The 17,844-nt window shown below is 57.6% G+C and overlaps 2 protein-coding genes across 8 annotated transcripts in view; one reads left to right on the top strand and one right to left on the bottom strand.

The window, feature by feature from the left end:
- The first annotated feature begins 3,251 nt into the window (after window positions 1–3,251).
- Window positions 3,252–7,141, top strand: MPG (N-methylpurine DNA glycosylase). 3 transcript variants are annotated; one of them, XM_083474920.1, is made up of 4 exons: window positions 3,360–3,554; window positions 4,969–5,173; window positions 6,395–6,475; window positions 6,625–7,141. In XM_083474920.1, the coding sequence occupies exons 1-4, from the start codon at window positions 3,405–3,407 to the stop codon at window positions 7,020–7,022; spliced, it is 834 nt and encodes a 277-aa protein (XP_083331046.1). In that variant the 5' UTR covers window positions 3,360–3,404; the 3' UTR covers window positions 7,023–7,141. The 3 variants fall into 3 exon arrangements, with proteins under 3 accessions (XP_083331048.1, XP_083331046.1, XP_083331047.1); XM_083474922.1 differs by lacking the exons at window positions 6,395–6,475; window positions 6,625–7,141 and adding an exon at window positions 5,596–5,871 and having other exon boundaries at window positions 3,252–3,554; XM_083474921.1 differs by lacking the exon at window positions 6,395–6,475.
- Window positions 7,087–17,844, bottom strand: part of NPRL3 (NPR3 like, GATOR1 complex subunit) — a 30,283-nt gene continuing 19,525 nt past the window's right edge. For 4 of the 5 annotated variants that reach the window (XM_083474915.1, XM_083474916.1, XM_083474919.1 and 1 more), the window contains 11 exons: window positions 16,413–16,542; window positions 15,443–15,517; window positions 13,528–13,681; window positions 13,131–13,212; window positions 11,447–11,584; window positions 11,077–11,233; window positions 10,186–10,292; window positions 9,906–10,035; window positions 9,632–9,821; window positions 8,615–8,807; window positions 7,555–8,032 (listed from right to left, as the gene is read on the bottom strand). In XM_083474915.1, coding sequence (XP_083331041.1) covers window positions 7,867–8,032; window positions 8,615–8,807; window positions 9,632–9,821; window positions 9,906–10,035; window positions 10,186–10,292; window positions 11,077–11,233; window positions 11,447–11,584; window positions 13,131–13,212; window positions 13,528–13,681; window positions 15,443–15,517; window positions 16,413–16,496 — 1,476 coding nt within the window. In that variant the 5' untranslated portion in view covers window positions 16,497–16,542 and the 3' untranslated portion in view covers window positions 7,555–7,866. Of the gene's footprint in view, window positions 8,033–8,614; window positions 8,808–9,631; window positions 10,036–10,185; window positions 10,293–11,076; window positions 11,234–11,446; window positions 11,585–13,130; window positions 13,213–13,527; window positions 13,682–15,442; window positions 15,518–16,412; window positions 16,543–17,844 lie in introns of all 5 variants that reach the window. The other variant, XM_083474917.1, reaches the window with a different exon arrangement.

The following is a 17,844-nucleotide window of genomic DNA, read 5'->3' as shown; positions in this document are numbered from 1 at the left end:
TGGAGCGAATGCAGGCTCCTTGGCTTCAGCAATAACAACGCGAAGCCTCCGAAGTGCAGAGGGAGCGCTCCCGCCGTGCTCCGGAGGCTTCGCGTTGCTTTCGCTGAAGCCAGGAGAGCAAGAAGTGTTTGGATTTGATATCCCACTTTATCACTACTCAAAGGAGTCTCAAAGCGGCTAACAATCTCCTTTTTCCCTTCCTCCCCCACAACAAACACCCTGTGAGGTGAGTGGGGCTGAGAGACTTCAGAGAAGTGTGACTGGCCCAAGGTCACCCAGCAGCTGCAAGTGGAGGAGCAGGGAATCGAACCCGGTTCACCAGATTACCGCTCTTAACCACTACACCACACTGGCTCTCTGGCTTCAGCAGAGAGGGAGAGCTGTGCACTGCTCCTTCAGCGAAGCGGGAGGAGAAATGGAAGGGGCTCCGTTTCTCCTGCTGCTTCGCTGAAGGGGCACTGAGCAGAGAGGGGGAGAATTCCACCCCCCTTGTTCTCCCCCTCTAAAACAAGGTGCGTCCTATAGAGCGAAAAATACGGTATATTGTTGTCAAAGCTATTTGGTCTTCAATAAATGAGTGCAAAGAATGATCACTGGAAGATCAATTAATTCACCAGGGTCCCGTCCCCCCAGTTGTTTACTGGTGCCCCAGCTTCCCTTGGGTGGGGGTCCCAGAAGAGCAGCCCAGAGCAAGGTCAGATTAGCTGGCTTGGAACGTCCAGGGGACCTCCCCCGAGCTGGCCTGCGGATCAGGTCCTGGCGGTCCCAGTAACATCAAAAACTGCCATGGGCCAGGAGTCAGCTTCACCTGCTGAGCAGCAGCCTGAAGGAGCAGAAGGAAAAGTGACTCTGCCTGCTACTGATTAGCCTTCTTGCTCCTGATGTGAATCTGCTGGCTCCAGCTTCTTCAGCAGGGTTTGCAGCCTCAGTCAGTTGCTAGAAACAACATTCGTCATTCCTGGCCAAACCTTGCTGCTTCTTGCTCCTCGTGACCTTGGACCAGGGGTCAGCAAACTTTTTCAGCAGAGGGCCGGTCCGCTGTCCCTCAGACCTTGTGGCGGGCCGGACTATATTTTTGGGGGGGAAATGAAGAAGAAGAAGAAGAAGAAGAGTTTGGATTTGATATCCCGCTTTATCACTACCCAAAGCGGCTAACATTCTCCTTTCCCTTCCTCCCCCACAACAAACACTCTGTGAGGTGAGTGAGGCTGAGAGACTTCAGAGAAGTGTGACTGGCCCAAGGTCACCCAGCAGCTGCAGGTGGAGGAGCGGAGACGCGAACCCGGTTCCCCAGATTACGAGTCCACCGCTCTTAACCACTACACCACACTAGCTGTCCAGTGAACGGATTCCTATGCCCCACAAATAACCCAGAGATGCATTTTAAATAAAAGGACACAATCTACTCATGTAAAAACATGCTGATTCCCAGACCGTCTGCAGGCTGGATTGAGAAGGCGATTGGGCCAGATCCAGCCCCCGGTCCTTAGTTCGCCTACCCATGCCTTGGACCCTCGGCTTTCTTGACCCCTGGACCGTCTGACTACATGAACTGAGATAGTCTTGACCTTAGGACTGGACTGGACCTTGTAAATGGACTCTGCCTCCAGGCCAGTTCCCCCCGAGACTTGGCTGGTTGGCTCTGCAACAAAAACAGATGAATTGCTGCACCGCAATGTGCCTTTCCTTCTTATGTGCCTCCCAGTTGCTACGTGGCAAATATTTTTTATCCTTTCCAGAACAATGTGAGCCGCAGAATGCCTGGAGGAACAGGAAGCCGCTGCTTCCCTCCAGAGACGGGTTGTGGGTTGTTCCCCTCAACCCCTCCAGTGTGGCCTGCTCTGACTGGCAGCAGCCCTCCAGGGTCTCCTCTGGCAGAGAACAGCCTTTCCCACCCCAGCTCCGAGAAGATAGAAAAACAAGGGTGAAACAGTGGTTACACCAAAATTCCAGTTCTCAGGAATTCCTCTGGGCAGTGCCAGCTTCTGCAGGGTGAGGGAGTGCCAGCAAGCCGCCTGCCAGTCACCCAAGGCAGGCTGCAAAGTCAGAGTCCATCCTCCTGCTCTGCCCGAATTCTCTGGCTGCCCGGGAGGAGGGAGGGGCTGGCTGGCTGGCATCCCATGCTATTAACTGCAGTGGGAGACTCTGCATCCACAGCTGGCTGGGGGGACATTTTTATCTTTGGGCATTTGTCAGGCAACAGGATCCGCCATGGCGGTGGGCTTGGCCGGCTGGGCTGCATGCCGAGACTCAGCGGAGCCCCTCAGCCCCCAGGCCCTGCTTCAGCAAACCCCAGGAGCCCCTGCCCCATGGAAGGGCTTGCCCTATGGAGAAGGGGCACTTGCCCAGCCTCCTGGACCCCCCCCCCCCTGCAAAGGAGCTCATCTTCCTCTCTGGAAGGCCTTGCCTGCCAGCCAAGAGACAGAAGCGACCCATAGGACTCCGTAGCTTTTGCCCTCCTCCGGAAATAAGGACGCTCTGCTGGGGAAGGGGGGGCTGGGCAGTGGGCTCTGTGTCTGCAGTCTCCTAGGCTCAGGGCAGACCACTGCTTCTACCAAATGGATGCATTTATTGGGTAAAGCATTCTTGATAGGGCCAGGGAAACCGACAGGCACTGAGGAGGGGAAGAAGAAGAAGAAGAAGAAGAAGAAGAAGAAGAAGAAGAATTGATGCCGTGGCTTCCAACCAATTATTAAAATACAGTGGTCTGTTAAACATTGAAAGCATCCCTAAACAGGGCTGCCTTCAGATGTCTTTTAAATGTCTGGTACAGTAGTTGTTCTCTTTGACATCTGATGGGAGGGCATTCCACAGGGAGGGTGCCACCACCGAGAAGGCCCTCTGCCTGGTTCCCTGTAACTTGGCTTCTTGCAGTGAGGGAACTGCCAGAAGGCCCTCGGAGCTGGACCTCAGTGTCCGGGCTGAACGATGGGGGTGGAGACGCTCCTTCAGGTATACTGGACCGAGGCCGTGATCTAAAGATGAAGAATGAAATCCAGGAAGCATCCGAAGGAGGAACTGAGGCAGTAAAGGCGGCGTTTCAGTCACTGGGTACTTGTGTGCCCAAGTCAGGGCAAAGAGATAAAATTCCTTATTTGACGGAGCAGTTATTGGGTGTTTATGTTTAATACTTTTTATTAATTTTCGGAAAGAATTCATTCTCTCAAACAGGATCTGATGATACAATTACGGTTCACTGTTGAGCAAATGCAGACACGAAACAAAACCAGGGTCAGTAAAGCTGAGGACGGTGCCTGGATGCGCGGATGCCGAGAGGGGCCGGGATTCCGCGCAGCCTTCGGGGTTGCCCCGGCTCCCTCCGGCAGGGGGCGCCCCAACGGACTCGAGGGGGCGGAGACCTCGAGGGGGCGGGACTGCCAGAATCCCCTCCCTCTGGCGCAGCCATGCCGGGGCCGCGGAAGCGGCTTCCTCGCGAGCAGGAGGCGGAGGCAGCGGCGGACGGGACCCTGGCCAAGGCGCCCTCCCCGCCCCGCCTGGGCGCCGCCTTCTTCGACCAGCCGTGCGTCCGCCTGGCCAGGGCGCTGCTCGGGCAGGTGAGGGACGGGGACCCCGCCGCTCCTCGGAGGAAGCGCCCGGGCCGGGCGGGCACGGCTTCCTTCGCCGAGGAAGCGCCTTCGACGGCGGGGCCGAGCCGAGACCCTTCGGCTCCGAGCGGGGCCTGGCCAGGGCAGGAGCGAAAGCGCAATTACGCATGCAGAGAAGCGCATGCCTGAATTGTACTCATGTTTCATTGTGTCACAATTGTGTCCCCCCCCCCCCGATTATTTTAGCTGCTTCTGTTTTATCTGTAAGACGCCTTGGCTCCCCGTGTGGAGAAAAGGCAGTACTGTATATAAATTTTATGATGATAATAATTATTATTAATACGGGGTCCTCGCCACGCAATCACATTCACCCAGTTCTATACCAGCTGCACTGGCTCCCGGTGGAGTACAGGATCAGGTTTAAGGTGCTGGTTTTGACCTTTAAAGCCCTATGCGGCCTAGGACCCTCATACCTACGGGACCCTCTCCTGGTATGTCCCACGGAGGACCTTATGGTCTTCAAATAAAAACATCTTGGAGGTCCCAGGCCACAGGGAGGTTAGGCTGGCCTCCACCAGGGCCAGGGCCTTCTCAGTGATGGCTCCCACCTGGTGGAGGAGATCAGGGCCCTGCAGGACTTGACATCTTTCCACAGGGCCTGCAAGACGGAGCTGTTCCACCAAGGCTCAGTCTGACCCCCTCTCCTTCTGTAATCTTCATAGAACTCTAGCCCAATGATTGCCATTAATTTGATTTTGAATTGATTTTAGAATGAATTGATTTTGGAATGCTGGGTTACTTTTCTTGTTGTTAGCCGCTCTGAGCCCGGCTTCGGTTGGGGAAGGCGGGATAGAAACATTATTATTATTATTATTTAATATTTAGCCATGCAGCCCCCTTGTGCCTCAGTGCTCCTGCCCACTCTTCCCACCTGGTGATGCTGCTTCCAATGGGGGGGGCACCTGAGACCTTCTGCATGCCAGGCAGGTGTTCCTCCGCCCATCTAGGATGCCAGAGGCCCTGCAGCTGTTGGGGCGATGCCAGGGTTGGACTCCTGCTTTTTTTTGCACAGCTTCTGGCTTCCTCTACGGAGCGTCTTCTTGCTGTGTGGCCAGGACTCTGTCAGATCTCGGAGGTCAGGGTGGGAGCCTCCCTGGTGGTGGGACCTCTGCTGCCAGGGCTGAGCCACAGCCACCTCTTCCGAACCCATCACTCGCCCCCAGAGCTGTACCTTCCATCTTTGCAACCACATGGGGAGTCTCTGTGCGCTGCCCGCAAGTGTTTTGGGGCCAACCGTGGCAGTGGCTGCAAGAGTTGGCTTTCTGAAATGTGGAAGAGGCGCTGGCATGCCCTCTCTCCTGCAGCCCCCCAGGCGGCTCTGGTCTGGGGGCTTGTGGGGCTCAACCTTCCCTCTGCTTCCCAGATCCTGGTCCGGAGGCTTCCAGATGGGAGAGCGCTCCGGGGGCGCATTGTGGAAACGGAGGCCTACCTGGGAGGAGAGGACACCGCGTCCCACTCCAGGGGCGAGCGGCAGACTGCCAGGAACACGGCCATGTTCATGGCGCCGGGCACTCTGTACGTGTACCAGATCTACGGGATCTACTTCTGCATGAACATCTCCAGCCGAGGTAAGCAGGTGGCCGTCCTGCAGGAAAGCTCTGAGCCCTCTGGGGGAGTTTGGGGGGCCTCTCCTGCCCCCAACCCTCATCCGGCAGGCACACAGGCCCTGGGGGGGGGAAGCGAGGGGTCTGTGCTTTGTTCTGAGCATCATCAGAAGAGAGCCAAATTGATGGATCTGGCCAAAGGGCCCATCAAAGCCAACATTCTCTGTGTCCATCCAGAAACTCAAGGGAATAATAATAGTAATTATTTATTATTTATACCCCGCCCATCTGGCTGGGTTTCCCCAGCCACTCTGGGCGGCTTTCAACAGAATATTAAAATACAATTAAACATTAAAAACTTCCCTAAACAGGGCTGCCTTCACATGTCTTTTAAAAGTAAAATAGTTGTTTATTGCCTTGACATCTGACAAGAGGGCATTCCCCAGGGCAGGTGCCACTATGGAGAAGGCCCTCTGCCTGGTCCCCTGTAACCTCGCTTCTCGCAGGGAGGAGACCGCCAGAAGGCCCTTGGAGCTGGACCTCAGTGTCCGGGCAGAAGGATGGGGGTGGAGATGCTCCTTCAGATATACAGGAGTGAGGCTTAGATCAAAGCACTTGGGCTGACTTTCTGCTCCACAGGCAGCCTAGTCCTTTCTTCAAGGTGGGGGGTCCAGCCGTGGTTGTTGCTTGAAAGCCCCCCCCCCCCGTCTTCTTTGAACCAGGGGAATATGGTGTGGCCTCCATTTCTGCCCCTCTCCCCCAGACAAGTGTCCCTGGTCGGCTGCGGCTGCCGTGTCCTTGCCTGTGGCACTGGGCAAGGGCATCCCTTCCGGGAAGGGGCAGGGGGCTGACAGTACATGCCCCAGGGCCGCATCCCAGTCCTGCCTCCGGCCCTCGCAGCAGCCAGCCAGGGCCCCTCAAGGAAAGCCCACAAGCGGGAGCCAAGGGCTATAGCAACCGGCCTCCTTGGGATTCCCAGCATCTCATATTCACAGGCATTTGATGCCCTTTGAAAGCCCTCCAAGTTGGAGGCCATCAAATTCGATGGTTTATTGAGGTGAGAAGTCGCCTCTTTTGTCTGTTCTGACACTTCCAGAACAATAAGAATAATTTTCCTCCCTCTCGTACTAGTACTTGGCAGGAGATGGAGGAAAACGCCCCTCTCTTCATTTTCTGCCCACCATGCCTAATTTTGTACCCCTCTCTAATCCCCCTCCGTACTCACTTGTTTCCTAAATGCTCCAGCGCTTCCTCCTCAGAGAGCTGGTCCAGGCAACTTCCAGATCCTCTTGGTTGCCCCTTTCTGTCCCTTCTTCACCTTTCAAGGTGAGATGACAGAACGGCACATGATCTCCCCATAGATTGGTAGAAGAGCATTAGAATACGGGAGGTTTTCTTGCGAGCCCCTTCCGAAAGACCCCTTGAGCTGGGATTGGCCTGCCCTGACCTTTGCCCCCTCCCTTCTCTCTCGCCAGGGGAGGGGGCGGCCGTCCTGCTGCGCTCCTTGGAGCCCCTGCAGGGCCTGGAGGCGATGAGAGAGCTGCGCCTGGCTCAGCGGAAAGGGGCCACCCGCTCCCTCAAGGACCGGCACCTGTGCAACGGGCCTTCCAAGCTCTGCCAGGCCCTGGCTGTGGACAAGACCTTTGACCAGCAGGACCTGGCCTGCCATCCGGCCGTGTGGCTGGAGCCCGGCCTGGACGTGCCCAGGGAGGAAGACGTCATCTCCGCTCCCCGCATTGGCATCAGCGGCGAGTGGGCACAGCAGCCCCTGCGCTTCTACGTCTGGGGCAACCCGTGTGTGAGCGTGACGGACAAGGCGGCCGAGGGGGCCAGAGGCAGCCGGCTGCCAGCGGAGGCCTCTCCCTGCTGCTGATGCCCAGGAACTGGGGGGTCAGGAGGCTTCCCAGGATGAGGAGAATAACAGGGAAGGCTGGGACTTTTTCAGCCTTGTGCATTTATTTATTTATTTCCAAAATAAAATAGATTGTTTTGCTTTGATTGTTTTGCTGGTGGTTGTGGCTGCGGAAAAGCCTTCCTGCCTGCAGCATATTGAAGGAAGGAAAAGCCTGCAAAATGCAGAATTGGAAGGAGGAAGACACCCCCCCCCCACGATGTGGGGAGATAAGAGCTCCTCCACTGCTAGGAAGAGGTACCAGAACCACCCCAACAAATTCTCCCCCCCCCCATTCCCTTGGTTAAACCTGCTCCTGCCCCTTGTGGAAGAGAGAGGAGCCACCTGATTGAGCAAGCAGGATGCGGCCAGTTCAGGTGGCCTGAGAGAGGAGGCCAGGCCAGTGGTCACCTGCCCTTCAGAAGTGAGGAAGGTAGGTCTGTGGGTCACGGCAGGGAGGAAGAGAGCCGGTACTTTCACAACAGACTTGTTCCCTGACTTAAGAGGAGAAAGATTTCACATTTTCCAGCATGTGGTTGTAATTGTGCAACGGTGGGTGAACAGTCTGAGGGTTGCCTGCAACTATCAAGACACAGGTCGTCCCCCCTCTCCACACCCCCACACCCCAGAGAAGTGTCCAGCAGAGGCCCAGAAGCAGCACCTGAGGCCTGGCACTGCCAGGAGCATGACCAAATCAGGTGTCTGTGCACAAGGCCCCCAAGTCCCCTCCTTGCCCCCCATGTGGCTGCAAGAAGGGGGTGCCTTCTTCCCCCATCCCGAGGGCCAGCAATCCTCCTTCAAAGTCCTGGGCAGCGGCTGCCTCTCCTCACTTCTGGAAGGACTGGAAGACGGAGATGACGGGGTCCTCATGGTTGGTCACCACCAGCACGCCCCGGAACTTGTCAAAGAGCATCAGGAGGTGCGAGCGGCGCATGTTCTCGTTGTACATGATCTCCTCCAGGTGGTGGCGCCCCCGGAAGTAGTGCAGAAGCCTGGGGGGGGGGAAGGAGGGCAGGGCTGGGGGGTAGCAGCTGCAGCCTGGGCAAGGAGCCCCCAGCGGGAAACCCAAGACAGGGCGGTCGCTGGTCCCAGGACCCCCCAGCTCAGCCAGGAGAGCTGCAAGGGACGGGCAGGGCAGCCCCCAAACCTCCCCCTTGATCTCTCCGCTCTCCCAGAGCAACCTTTTTCCCCCCAAAGGAAGAAACGGCTGCAGGTGCCAGAAGTCAGGGGGAGAAGGGCAGCTCCCCCCACCCTGTGCAGTGGGCAGAAAGGCAGAAGGGGGGGGTCTGAAGGGGCTGGAACAGGGCAGGGGCTGCTCATCTCAGCTGCTCATTGTGAGCTTTAGGGCCTCCTTCAGAAATGGTCTTCAAATTACAGAAGCCATGGGTGTAGCCAGGAGGGGGGGCCAGATCAAGTAAAACAACAGAAATACTTAACTAACTGACAAATCACACTGGCTCTGCCCCCCTAACAAAAATCCTGGCTGTGGCCGCCCTAGGGACTCTGCCCTCTTCCCAGAACCAGCCATCGCCCCACCCGGCCCTTTCGTTCTTTGAAGGCAGCTGCCTGCCTACCTGGCAAAGGTGCGCAGGTCCTCGGGGTTGTGGGCGGCTGGGACGCTGAGGATGGCCTCTCGCTCGTGCTCCGGGAGGCTGGTCAGCAGGTTCTCGGTCATGCGCTTGTTCACGGGGGAGTCTCCTCCGGGCAGCAGCTCTGCGCTGGAGTTGTCCATGCTGGGGCTGGTGAGCGTCATGTCATCGCTGCTGGCTGGGGGGGACAAAGACGCAAGGGAGCGTGGAGCAGGCCACCCCCCTCGGCTTCCCCCTTGCCCATGGGGCTCATGTGCACCCTCTCAGAAACACCCAACTGAGGCAGACTCCTGTCCTGTCGTGAGAGGGCCCCCAAAGCAAAGGGGGAGAGATGCAAAGAGCAGCCTGGGCAGAGCATGCATGCATGCGCCTCGTGTGGAGAGAGCAATGCTCGTGTGGAGAGCCGCCACTGCCACCCCTTGCTCTGTGAAGGGTGTGGAAGGATGAGGCCATACAAGATTTGTTGTGCAGACGGATGGGGGCTGAAGCTCGCGTGGCGTTTGCAAAAGCCCCAGGATCCCCCACAACCTCTTCCCATCTTTCGCTGGAGTAGAGGAGAGCCTTTCCTACAAATGGGGCAACTCAGCCACAGCCGCAGCTCAAAACGGGGCCTTGGCTGCAGTGGCTCCCTGCCTGTGGGATGTTCTCCCCTGGGATTCTCGCCTGGCGCCTTCATTCCTTCGCTTTAGGGGCCAGGCAAAAGCGTTCCTCTTTAACCAGGCCTTGGACTGATAAAAAAATCTACGGCTTATGTTTGTGGAGAGGGGGCTGTGCAGCTTTTCGGGGTATTTGTTATTAGGTTATGCATTTTGTGTTCTCATTTTCTGTTTTTATATTGCGTATAAAGGTAACAAACTAAATAAAAACAGTAAAGCCTATTACGCCCAGAAGTATGATGGGGAAAACATCTGGAGCATCTGGCAGAAGGTAAGATGGAGACAGACTCAGCGACCCAGGACCCCTTCACAGCAAGGCTCCAAAAGACACACACACACCACCTACTTGGGGAGCCAAAGCTGAGGGCGTTGGGGGTGCTGAGGCTGCGCCCCCCAACTCTGGCCGCCAGGGGCATCTCCTCCGCCCGGGGCCGGACGTCCTCTTCCTTGGGGGGCACCATCAGGCAGGCGTAGGTGTGCAGCTGGATGAGCAGTCGGTGTTGGAGCATCCAGACGACCATTTGGATGAGCTGAGTCTGGTGGGGGGGAGGCAAAGAGGGGCTCAGTGGGGTGGGGCTGCCCAGGGGCCAGCTGGGTGAGGGGTGCCAGGGGCAGCTTACCTCCTGCACGGGGGGAGCCAGGGGGTCCTTGAACTCAGAGAGGGACACTGGCAAGGAGAACTTGGAGAGGACGGAAGGCAGGTCATGGCCGGGGAACTGGCAGGCAAAGTCGTCCGCCAGAGGGGAGTAGCTGTGGGGGGAGAGGAAGAGCAGGCAGGAGGTCGGGGGGGGTCTCTCTGCATGAACCCCCCAGCCTCCCCAGAGGCCAGCATCGGGGGGGGACGGGACAGGATGCGAGTCTTGCTTCATACTCGGCAGAGCTGGATGCCCAGAGACTTACAGGCAGATGCTGGCATTGGGAGACAGCATGTAGACGTTGTTCTCGCACAGCGGGTAGACGATGATGGCCTTGCCCCAGTAGACCAGGTGCGCTGCCAGCTGGAACACCTGCCGCAGGGAGGGAAGGGGAAGACTCGCACTCAGCACCAGCAGAACCTCCCCAGGTTCCTGGGCCCAAGCGGCAGGAGGAAGCTGCTTCGCCAGGGAGAAAAGGCCTGGATCGGGGTCACATCTAGGGAGTCTCCCTTTTTCTCAGAAACTGCCTGGCCTCTCCTCCAGCCACAAAAGTGCCTACCCCCCCATGGGAATCTCCTGGGTCCCACCTGCTTTTCTCACCTGTCGACTTGGGGACACCGGCTCCGCTTTTGAGGAGGCCCCCTGAGTGAGGAGGGGACTGAGCACCGTCCCTCCCCATCTCCCAGATAGCCACATAAGAGACCTAGCTCCAGGCCAAGAACAGAGCCTCCCCCAGCCCCACAGAAGAAACAGCAGCAGCGAGGGAGGGGCAGCAGTGGGTGCCGACCAGGGTCACAGGAGGAGCTACTGCTCCGGGCTTGGCGGGGGGGGGGAAGCCCCCTAGTCGAGGTGCCAACCTATCCGGGCAACAGCGGCATCAGAGCTACTAGTCCTGAGTGAGGCACAGAGCAGGAGGTGGGGAGGAGCAGCTGCTGCCTCAATGCCCTCCGAGGCCCCTGGGATTCCCACTGGGGCATCCGGCGAGGGGGGTCTTCACAGAATCACAGCGTTGCAATGCAGGAACAATGGCAGTCAAAGCGGAGAGTCCCTTTGGCCAGGGAGCAGGCTGGAGGCCTTGCTGGAGCCCGCCCAGAATGGAGGAGCGGGTGGCGCTTCTGCCGGCAGCCCCCAGACACCAGCCCCCCTTCCCCCTCACCTGCAGCAGCGCCAGGTCGGCGTCCTGGGCCAGCTGCTGGAGGTTCTTGACGGCCGAGGTGGTCCTGACCACGCGCACCAGGGCGGGGGAGCAGTCCAGCGGCAGCTCGTTCAGAAGCGCCTTCTCGTCCTTCAGCAGCAGCAAGGCGTGGTACGGCCTGAGCGGGGGGGGGGAGAGACGGGGGCACACAGACACTGGCAGCACTGCAGGGCTGCAAAGGGGCCCCCAGGGTCATCTAGGCCAACCCTCCTGCAACACAGGTCTTGCAGAGGGACCCCACTGCCCCCCAAAGCACAGATCCAGACGCACTCTGGGACCAGGAAGCAGCACAACAACCCCTCCCCCCATTTTATTACGACCCGGTCTTTACCGAATGGCCTTGAGGCTCCGCTCGATGGCTTCCGGAGGGATGAAGCGAGAGGCAGCGTAGTGGATTTTGTGGGGCAGGCAGAAGCTCACTTCCAGCCAGTTGTTGATGTGCAGCTGGACCACGCCTGTCGTGCAGAGGCTGCAGGGGACAGAGAGCAGGTGGAAGAGGCCGCGTGGCCCAGAGCCCCCAGCCCTGGCAGGGACTGAGCCGCAGGCCCCCTCGACAAAGGGCTTGACCCTCGACTCAAAGGGACAGCCCCCCTCTCTCACACTGGCTGAGCCAAGGGTGGCTGGGGCAACTCCATCGGGTGGGAGGGGTACAAATAATAAAACTGTTCTTGAACGGCTCCGTTTTCAAACGTTTTGGCTCCCGCATCCAGGAAACCCAGAAATAAATGCTCCGGGCTTTTGAACGTTTTTTGGAACCCAAACGCCCGACGCAGCTTCCGCTTGAGTGCAAGAAGCTCTGGCAACTGATAAGATGCTGCACCTCGGTTGTCGAACGTTTCAGAAGTCGAACCGTCTTCTGGAATGGATTGCATTCGACAACCGAGGTTTGGCTGTTCTATTATAATAAAGAACAGGAGCCACCAGCTGCAGCTCCCTCTGCAGCCCCGTCGATGGCCACCAGGTGGCGCTGGGCAACTGGGAGCCTGACCCAAGCTCATAGCAGCAGCCGTAACTGCAGAGAGGGAGGGAGGGAGGGCGGGAGGGCACCTGAGTGCCGTTCTAGCTGCCTCACCGCAAAAAGGGTATTGCAGAGCTGGGAAAGCTGCAAAAAGGCCCAGGCAGGCAGCCCTTGAGACTGACCCAGAAACTCCAGCGGGTGCAGAATGCCGCGGCAAGACTCCTTACAGGGTCTTCGCCACGGGACCACATTCACCCGGTACTATACCAGCTGCACTGGCTCCCAGTAGAGTACAGGGTCAGGTTTAAGGTGCTGGTTTTAACCTTTAAAGCCCTATACGGCCTAGGACCCTCGTACATACGGGACCGCCTCTCCTGGTATGTCCCACGGAGAACCTTAAGGTCTGCAAATAAAAACATCTTGGAGATCCTGGGCCACAGGAAGGTTAGGCTGGCCTCGGCCAGAGCCAGGGCTTTTTCAGCTGTGGCCCCGATCTGGTGGAACGCTCTGTCACAAGAGACTAGGGCCCTGCGGGACTTGACATCTTTCTGCAGGGCCTGCAAGACAGAGCTGTTCCACCAGGCCTTTGGCCAAGGCTCAGTCTGACCCCCTCTCTCCTTCTGTAATCCTCATAGAACTCTAACCCAATGGTTGCCATTAATTTGATTCTGAATTTATTCTGAACTGAATTTAGAATGCTGTGTTACTTTTAGTGTTGTTAGCCGCTCTGAGCCCAGCTTTGGCTGGGGAGGGCAGGATATAAATACATTATTAATATTATTATTATTATTGATAATAATAATAATAATTTTTCTATTATTATTATTATTATTATTATTATTATTATTATTATTATTATTACTACTACCCAGGGGCCAGAGCAACATCTGGGGCAGAGGCCTCTCCTGGGCTTTCAACCTTCAGCTCCCCCCACACCCACCCCAGGGCTGAGACCCCAAAGACTGACTTCGAATCATAGAAGTGTAGAATTGCAGAGTCGGAAGGGACCCCTCTCGGCTAATCCTAACTGACAGGCGGCCCCCCAGCCCATGCTTACCTGTCGTAAGCCTCCTTCAGGTCTCTGGCCAGCTTGCACTTGGGGAGGATGTGGAGGAAAGGCGACTGGGGCCCTTCAGGCGCTGGAGGAGGGGAACAACAGCCAGGTGTGGCTTCCGGGATCTTCAAAGGGCTTCCCCAGGAAACCTCCTCACCCCCCAGCTCCAAATGGACATGCCAAACCCCCCCCCCCATGGCCGCTGGAAGTGCCACAAACAGCAGGCAGGGCGTACCGCCCTGTGATCTTTGGGTGAAGGGCAGGATACAAATCTAATAACTCAATAATAATAAAGCCCCTGCCCAGCTGAGCCCACGAGGGCCAGACAGATGCCTGGCCTGAGGGTGGGGGGAAAGCAGGAGAAGGGCTCCCTGCGGCCCCTGGATCCGGCCGGACTCACTTTCCGAGATGGCAGAGGCTTCGTCCTGAATGGCCAGGATGAGCTTGGCCTCTCGCGTGAGGTACTGGCAGCGGCGCTCCTCGTGCTGGAGGACAATGGCGATGCGGCGAGAGAGGTTGTGCAGGCAGCTGATGACCGAGGGGTCCGCGGTGGCCTAAGGGGCAGACGGGGGGAGAGAGGAGGCTGGGAAGGGGGCAGGCAGGGCAGTCTGGCCGCCAGACAGAAGGGGCCCAACCAGCTCAGCCAGAGGACTTGGGGGAAGCCGTGGCCTGGAGCCCAGGACTGGCTCTGTTTTGGGGTTTTCACATTTATGTGCGCAAAAGCCTATCAGAACCTTTGGGTCCTTTTAGCTGCAAATTAGTCCATCTACCTGGTACTCTTCAAGAAGTCAAGAGATGGGAAGAAGACGAGAGTAGAATGGCAGGTGAAGTGGATGGACTATGCTGCAATGGCCAAAATGACCAGAAGAATCAGAAATCAGGAAGACAACATATTTAATGAGGAATGCGGAAAGACCATTGTAAAGAGTTAAAATCATTAGTAGGACTGGAATATCACTTGTAGTTTAAGGGCAAATTTTGGACACAGTGGAGAAGTAAAAGATTCGGATCATCAAAAAAGATGGAGGAAATGATTAAATTAGGACCCACAAAGGGGAGGATGGAAGTCAAGGGGATTCCTTGGGATCTTGTTTGCATGATTTATGTTTGATATATATACCTGTAAAATTTTAATTTGAAATAACAAATAAATTTACAGATAGTCAAAATTAAAAAAAGCTTTCAGATGCCCCACAACAAGATCTAATTAAGCATGTTTACTTGCTTAATTGTATTTGGCAAAAAAGCCAAAAACCACTAAAACTGCAGGATCAGGCCCACGGCCCATCTGGTCCAGGATTCTACCCTCACAGTGGCACCAGGCGCTTGTGGGGAACCAGCAAGCAGGATGAGGCCACAAGAGCCCTCTTCTTCAGGATTCAGGTACATGGCAGAGCTAGGGGCCATGAGAAGCCCTCTCCCCCTCCAGGAATTTGTCCAATCCTCTTTGAAAGCTTGTGGCAGTGAGTTCCATAGTTGACTCTGTCCTGCCTTAAGGAGGACTTTCTTTGATCTGCCCTGAAGCTCCCAGTGATGCTCCTCTTTTGCTACATCATGGCGGCTGCCCCTTAGCCCCACCTGCTGTGGGCCAGCCATTTCTCTGAGCCCCCCCAAGGAGACCCGGTCCTGAGGGAGGGCAGACCAGAGCAGACCAGCTGTGCAACCCCCCTGCCTGCCCTCAGCCTCGGGGAGGTTGGAGATGGGTCCCTGACCCACAGGCCGCTGTCTGGGCTACCGGCCAAAGGGCCTCCCCATCGCTGTCCACCCTGAGAGCTCCCATCCCTGAGACCACGAAGGCTGCTTGCTCAGGCCTCCCTCTAACCCACAGGTGGAGGCCGCTATCAGCCCCACACAGCTGGCAAGGTGGGGCCAGAGAGGCAAGCCGGAGGGGGCTGGAAGGCGGCTGCCAAGCCCCAGTTAAGGAGGGCCGGGCTGCCGATAATGTTTGCTACCCGGGTCCGCAAACCGTGACTCAGCTTTCGGAGCTTTTGCTGAGTCACAGAGCTGCTCCTCCGCTGATTACCAGTTTGGGGCCTCTGCCTGCCCCACCCGCCTGCCCCACCCAAAGCCCAGGCAGGCCCTTGGGGGGTGGCAGAAGCAAGGAAGGCTCCGAAGCCTTTCCTGGGGTGGGGCTCCCCCCCCCAAGCGGGCTCCCCCAAGCAGCCTGGAGACCCTCGATGGCACACATCCGTGCAGAAGAGCCTGCTGCACCCCCCAAGCCAGCCCCACATTCTCACTGGACCTTGCAGCACATGTGGGGTGCCCCCCACGCCTGGGCTCTGACTCCCGGGAAACGGCAGGGGGGGGGTCCTTACCCTCAAGGCGAAGACAACATTGAAGAGGATCATGGTGGGCATCTCCCGCTTTGGGGAGGGGTCTGTCTTGGAGATCTGCAAAGCAAGCCGGACTTTTAAGGGGGCAGCCAAGAGAGGGAAGCTGGGGAGGGGGCAGCCCCTGGCAAGGAGGGTCTTGGGAGGGCTGGGGAGGGTGGTGGGGCTGCAGAACTACCTCACCCTCACGTGGGTGTAAGCTGCCATACGCTAGGGAATCAGGCGGCTGGTCCAGGTGGCCGGGCTTCAGGTGGGCTCTCCCTCCCAGCAGTCCCTGCTTCTCAGCCTCCCCTACCTCACAGGGTCGTTGTGGGGATTAAATGAGCAGGTGGGGAGAGAACCACACAAGCCACCTCCTTGGAGGAAAAGGCGAGGCAGAAATGGAGTCAATCCATCATTCAAATCAAGCCACAAAGCTTGCTAGCCTGATCTTCCTTCCCACTGGCTGTGGCCCCCTCCCTGGGCTTGTGTGGAGGAGGCAGCCTGGAGGCAAGGAAGAAGCCAAAGAAAAGGAACAGGGGTGGCCAGGGAGAGGGGAGACCCCCCCTCCCATCTTGCCTTGCCCCAGGTGCTGACAACCCACGCTACGCCACTGGTGCACCCTAAGCAAGTGTGGAAACACACCTCCCCCCTGGAAGGAGAGCTGGAAAGGGTTCAGCTCCCCAGAGAGGAGAGGAGGTGACGTCACGGCAATGAATGACATTATGGAGGGAGAAAGGGCCACCTGGGGGCCGGCCAGCAGGCCCAAAAGCAGAGCGTGAGAGGGGGCACCTGTGGGGCAATCTGGCTGGACGGCACTGGGCGACTGGGGCTGGCCCCCCAGGCCTGTTCCAGGGCTGCTCCGAGCTCCCCCTCCCAGCCCACCACTGGCCAGCTGAACCACCAGGAAAGGGGCCGGGGCAGCAGAGGGACTCACAGGCTGTGCCCAGGCTGCCCTGGCGCCCGCGGGGCCTACCTGCCCAAAGGCGTGCTGCACCAGGGTGGGGTGTCCCACGAAACGGACGTTGTCGATCTTCAGCTCAAACTTCTTGCCACACATGTCTGATTTGGTAGCCAAGATCGTTGCCAGGATGACGTCCGAGAACCTTCAGGAGCAGAAACGGGCATCAGAAACGCACTTGCGCAGGCCCCACACCGTCCCGGAGGCGGGATGAATTGGTATGCATTGTGTCACCATTAAGTCTACAAACACACACCCACACACACACACACACGACATTGGGGCACCTTGGAGTCCATCAGGTGGGGGAAATTAAGATGCCGCAAAGATCACCATCTTTCAAATCATCAGAATTATATCGAGAGGGAAAGCGTCAGAGGCTCATGCAACTTTCGTTAATGACAAGCTCTCAGGAGGAAAGATTAGGCAGAGTTTGCAGGCGCCGGTTTGGAAGGACAGGTGAAGTTCCCCTAAGCAGGAAGGTGTGGCGGGCAGGTCGCTTGAGGACAGGCAGCGCGATGGGGCTTTGCTCCAGAGCTGGGGACCAGGAGGCAGCTGTGCGCCTTCCGATGGTCAGGGGTACCAGCACCACCTGGGGGGTCACCGACTGCCCATCCCTGTGAAAAAGAGCTCCCTGGGCCAAAGGGACAGGTGTGCCCAGCTCTGCTCCCTGCCTCAGGCGTGTCTGCGGAGGGAGCAGCTGAGCCCCAGGGCCCCCTCCCAGAGACGCCAGAGCCTTAGGTCTTGGGGTGGCCAGAAGGACCCGTCTGCAGCTGGGAGTCACAGGCCAGGGCCAAACTCAGAAGCCCTTCCTGTGTCTCTCCTCCCACTGCCGGTGTCCCAGATTTCCTTCTGTGGAGGAAAAGATGCATTTATGCATGGGCAAAGTTCATCAGGAAAGGGGGGGGGGGAAATGTGTGGCCTGCAAAGTCCTGAAGTTCCCCAGAAGGAAGGATCCTCTCTGAAGAAGGGCAGGTTTTTTGGAGGGGTGGGGTGGGGAAGGACTTCCTTTTGTCTGTCCCAGGTGGTCAGGGATGCTTTAGTCCTGCGTTGCAGGGGGTGGACTAAATGGCCACTGGGGGGTCCCTTCCCACTCTATGACTCGATGAACCTTCCCACATCTCTCCACCAAAGGGGATATTCTGCAAAGCTGCTGCTTGCTCAGCTTCGGGGAAAAGGCATGAAACTGTAAACGTGGCAGTCAGCATCTGCCTGGATGACTCAAAAAGAAACTAGCTTTGCGGGCAGAAGCAGCAAACCTGCCTGGTCAACGGGGGTCTTGCCTGCTGCTTTCCCATCTCACAGCTGACAGGAGGCCAACTTCCGGGCGCCAGGGAGACAGTGAGGCCCGGAACAAGCTGTGCCCTACGGCCCTCTTTGCCCTTCAGCTTCACCCAGAAAGATTGCCCTGCCCTGGGTGCAGGCAGCAGCTGCAGGGGCCGTGGCC

The sequence above is a fragment of the Podarcis liolepis genome (assembly GCF_965112155.1).
Source record: "Podarcis liolepis genome assembly, chromosome: 14".
In the NCBI taxonomy this organism is placed as follows: Eukaryota; Metazoa; Chordata; class Lepidosauria; order Squamata; family Lacertidae; genus Podarcis; species Podarcis liolepis.
Note: the sequence above shows the minus strand (reverse complement) of the source record. Positions and strands in the feature narration are given on the sequence as shown.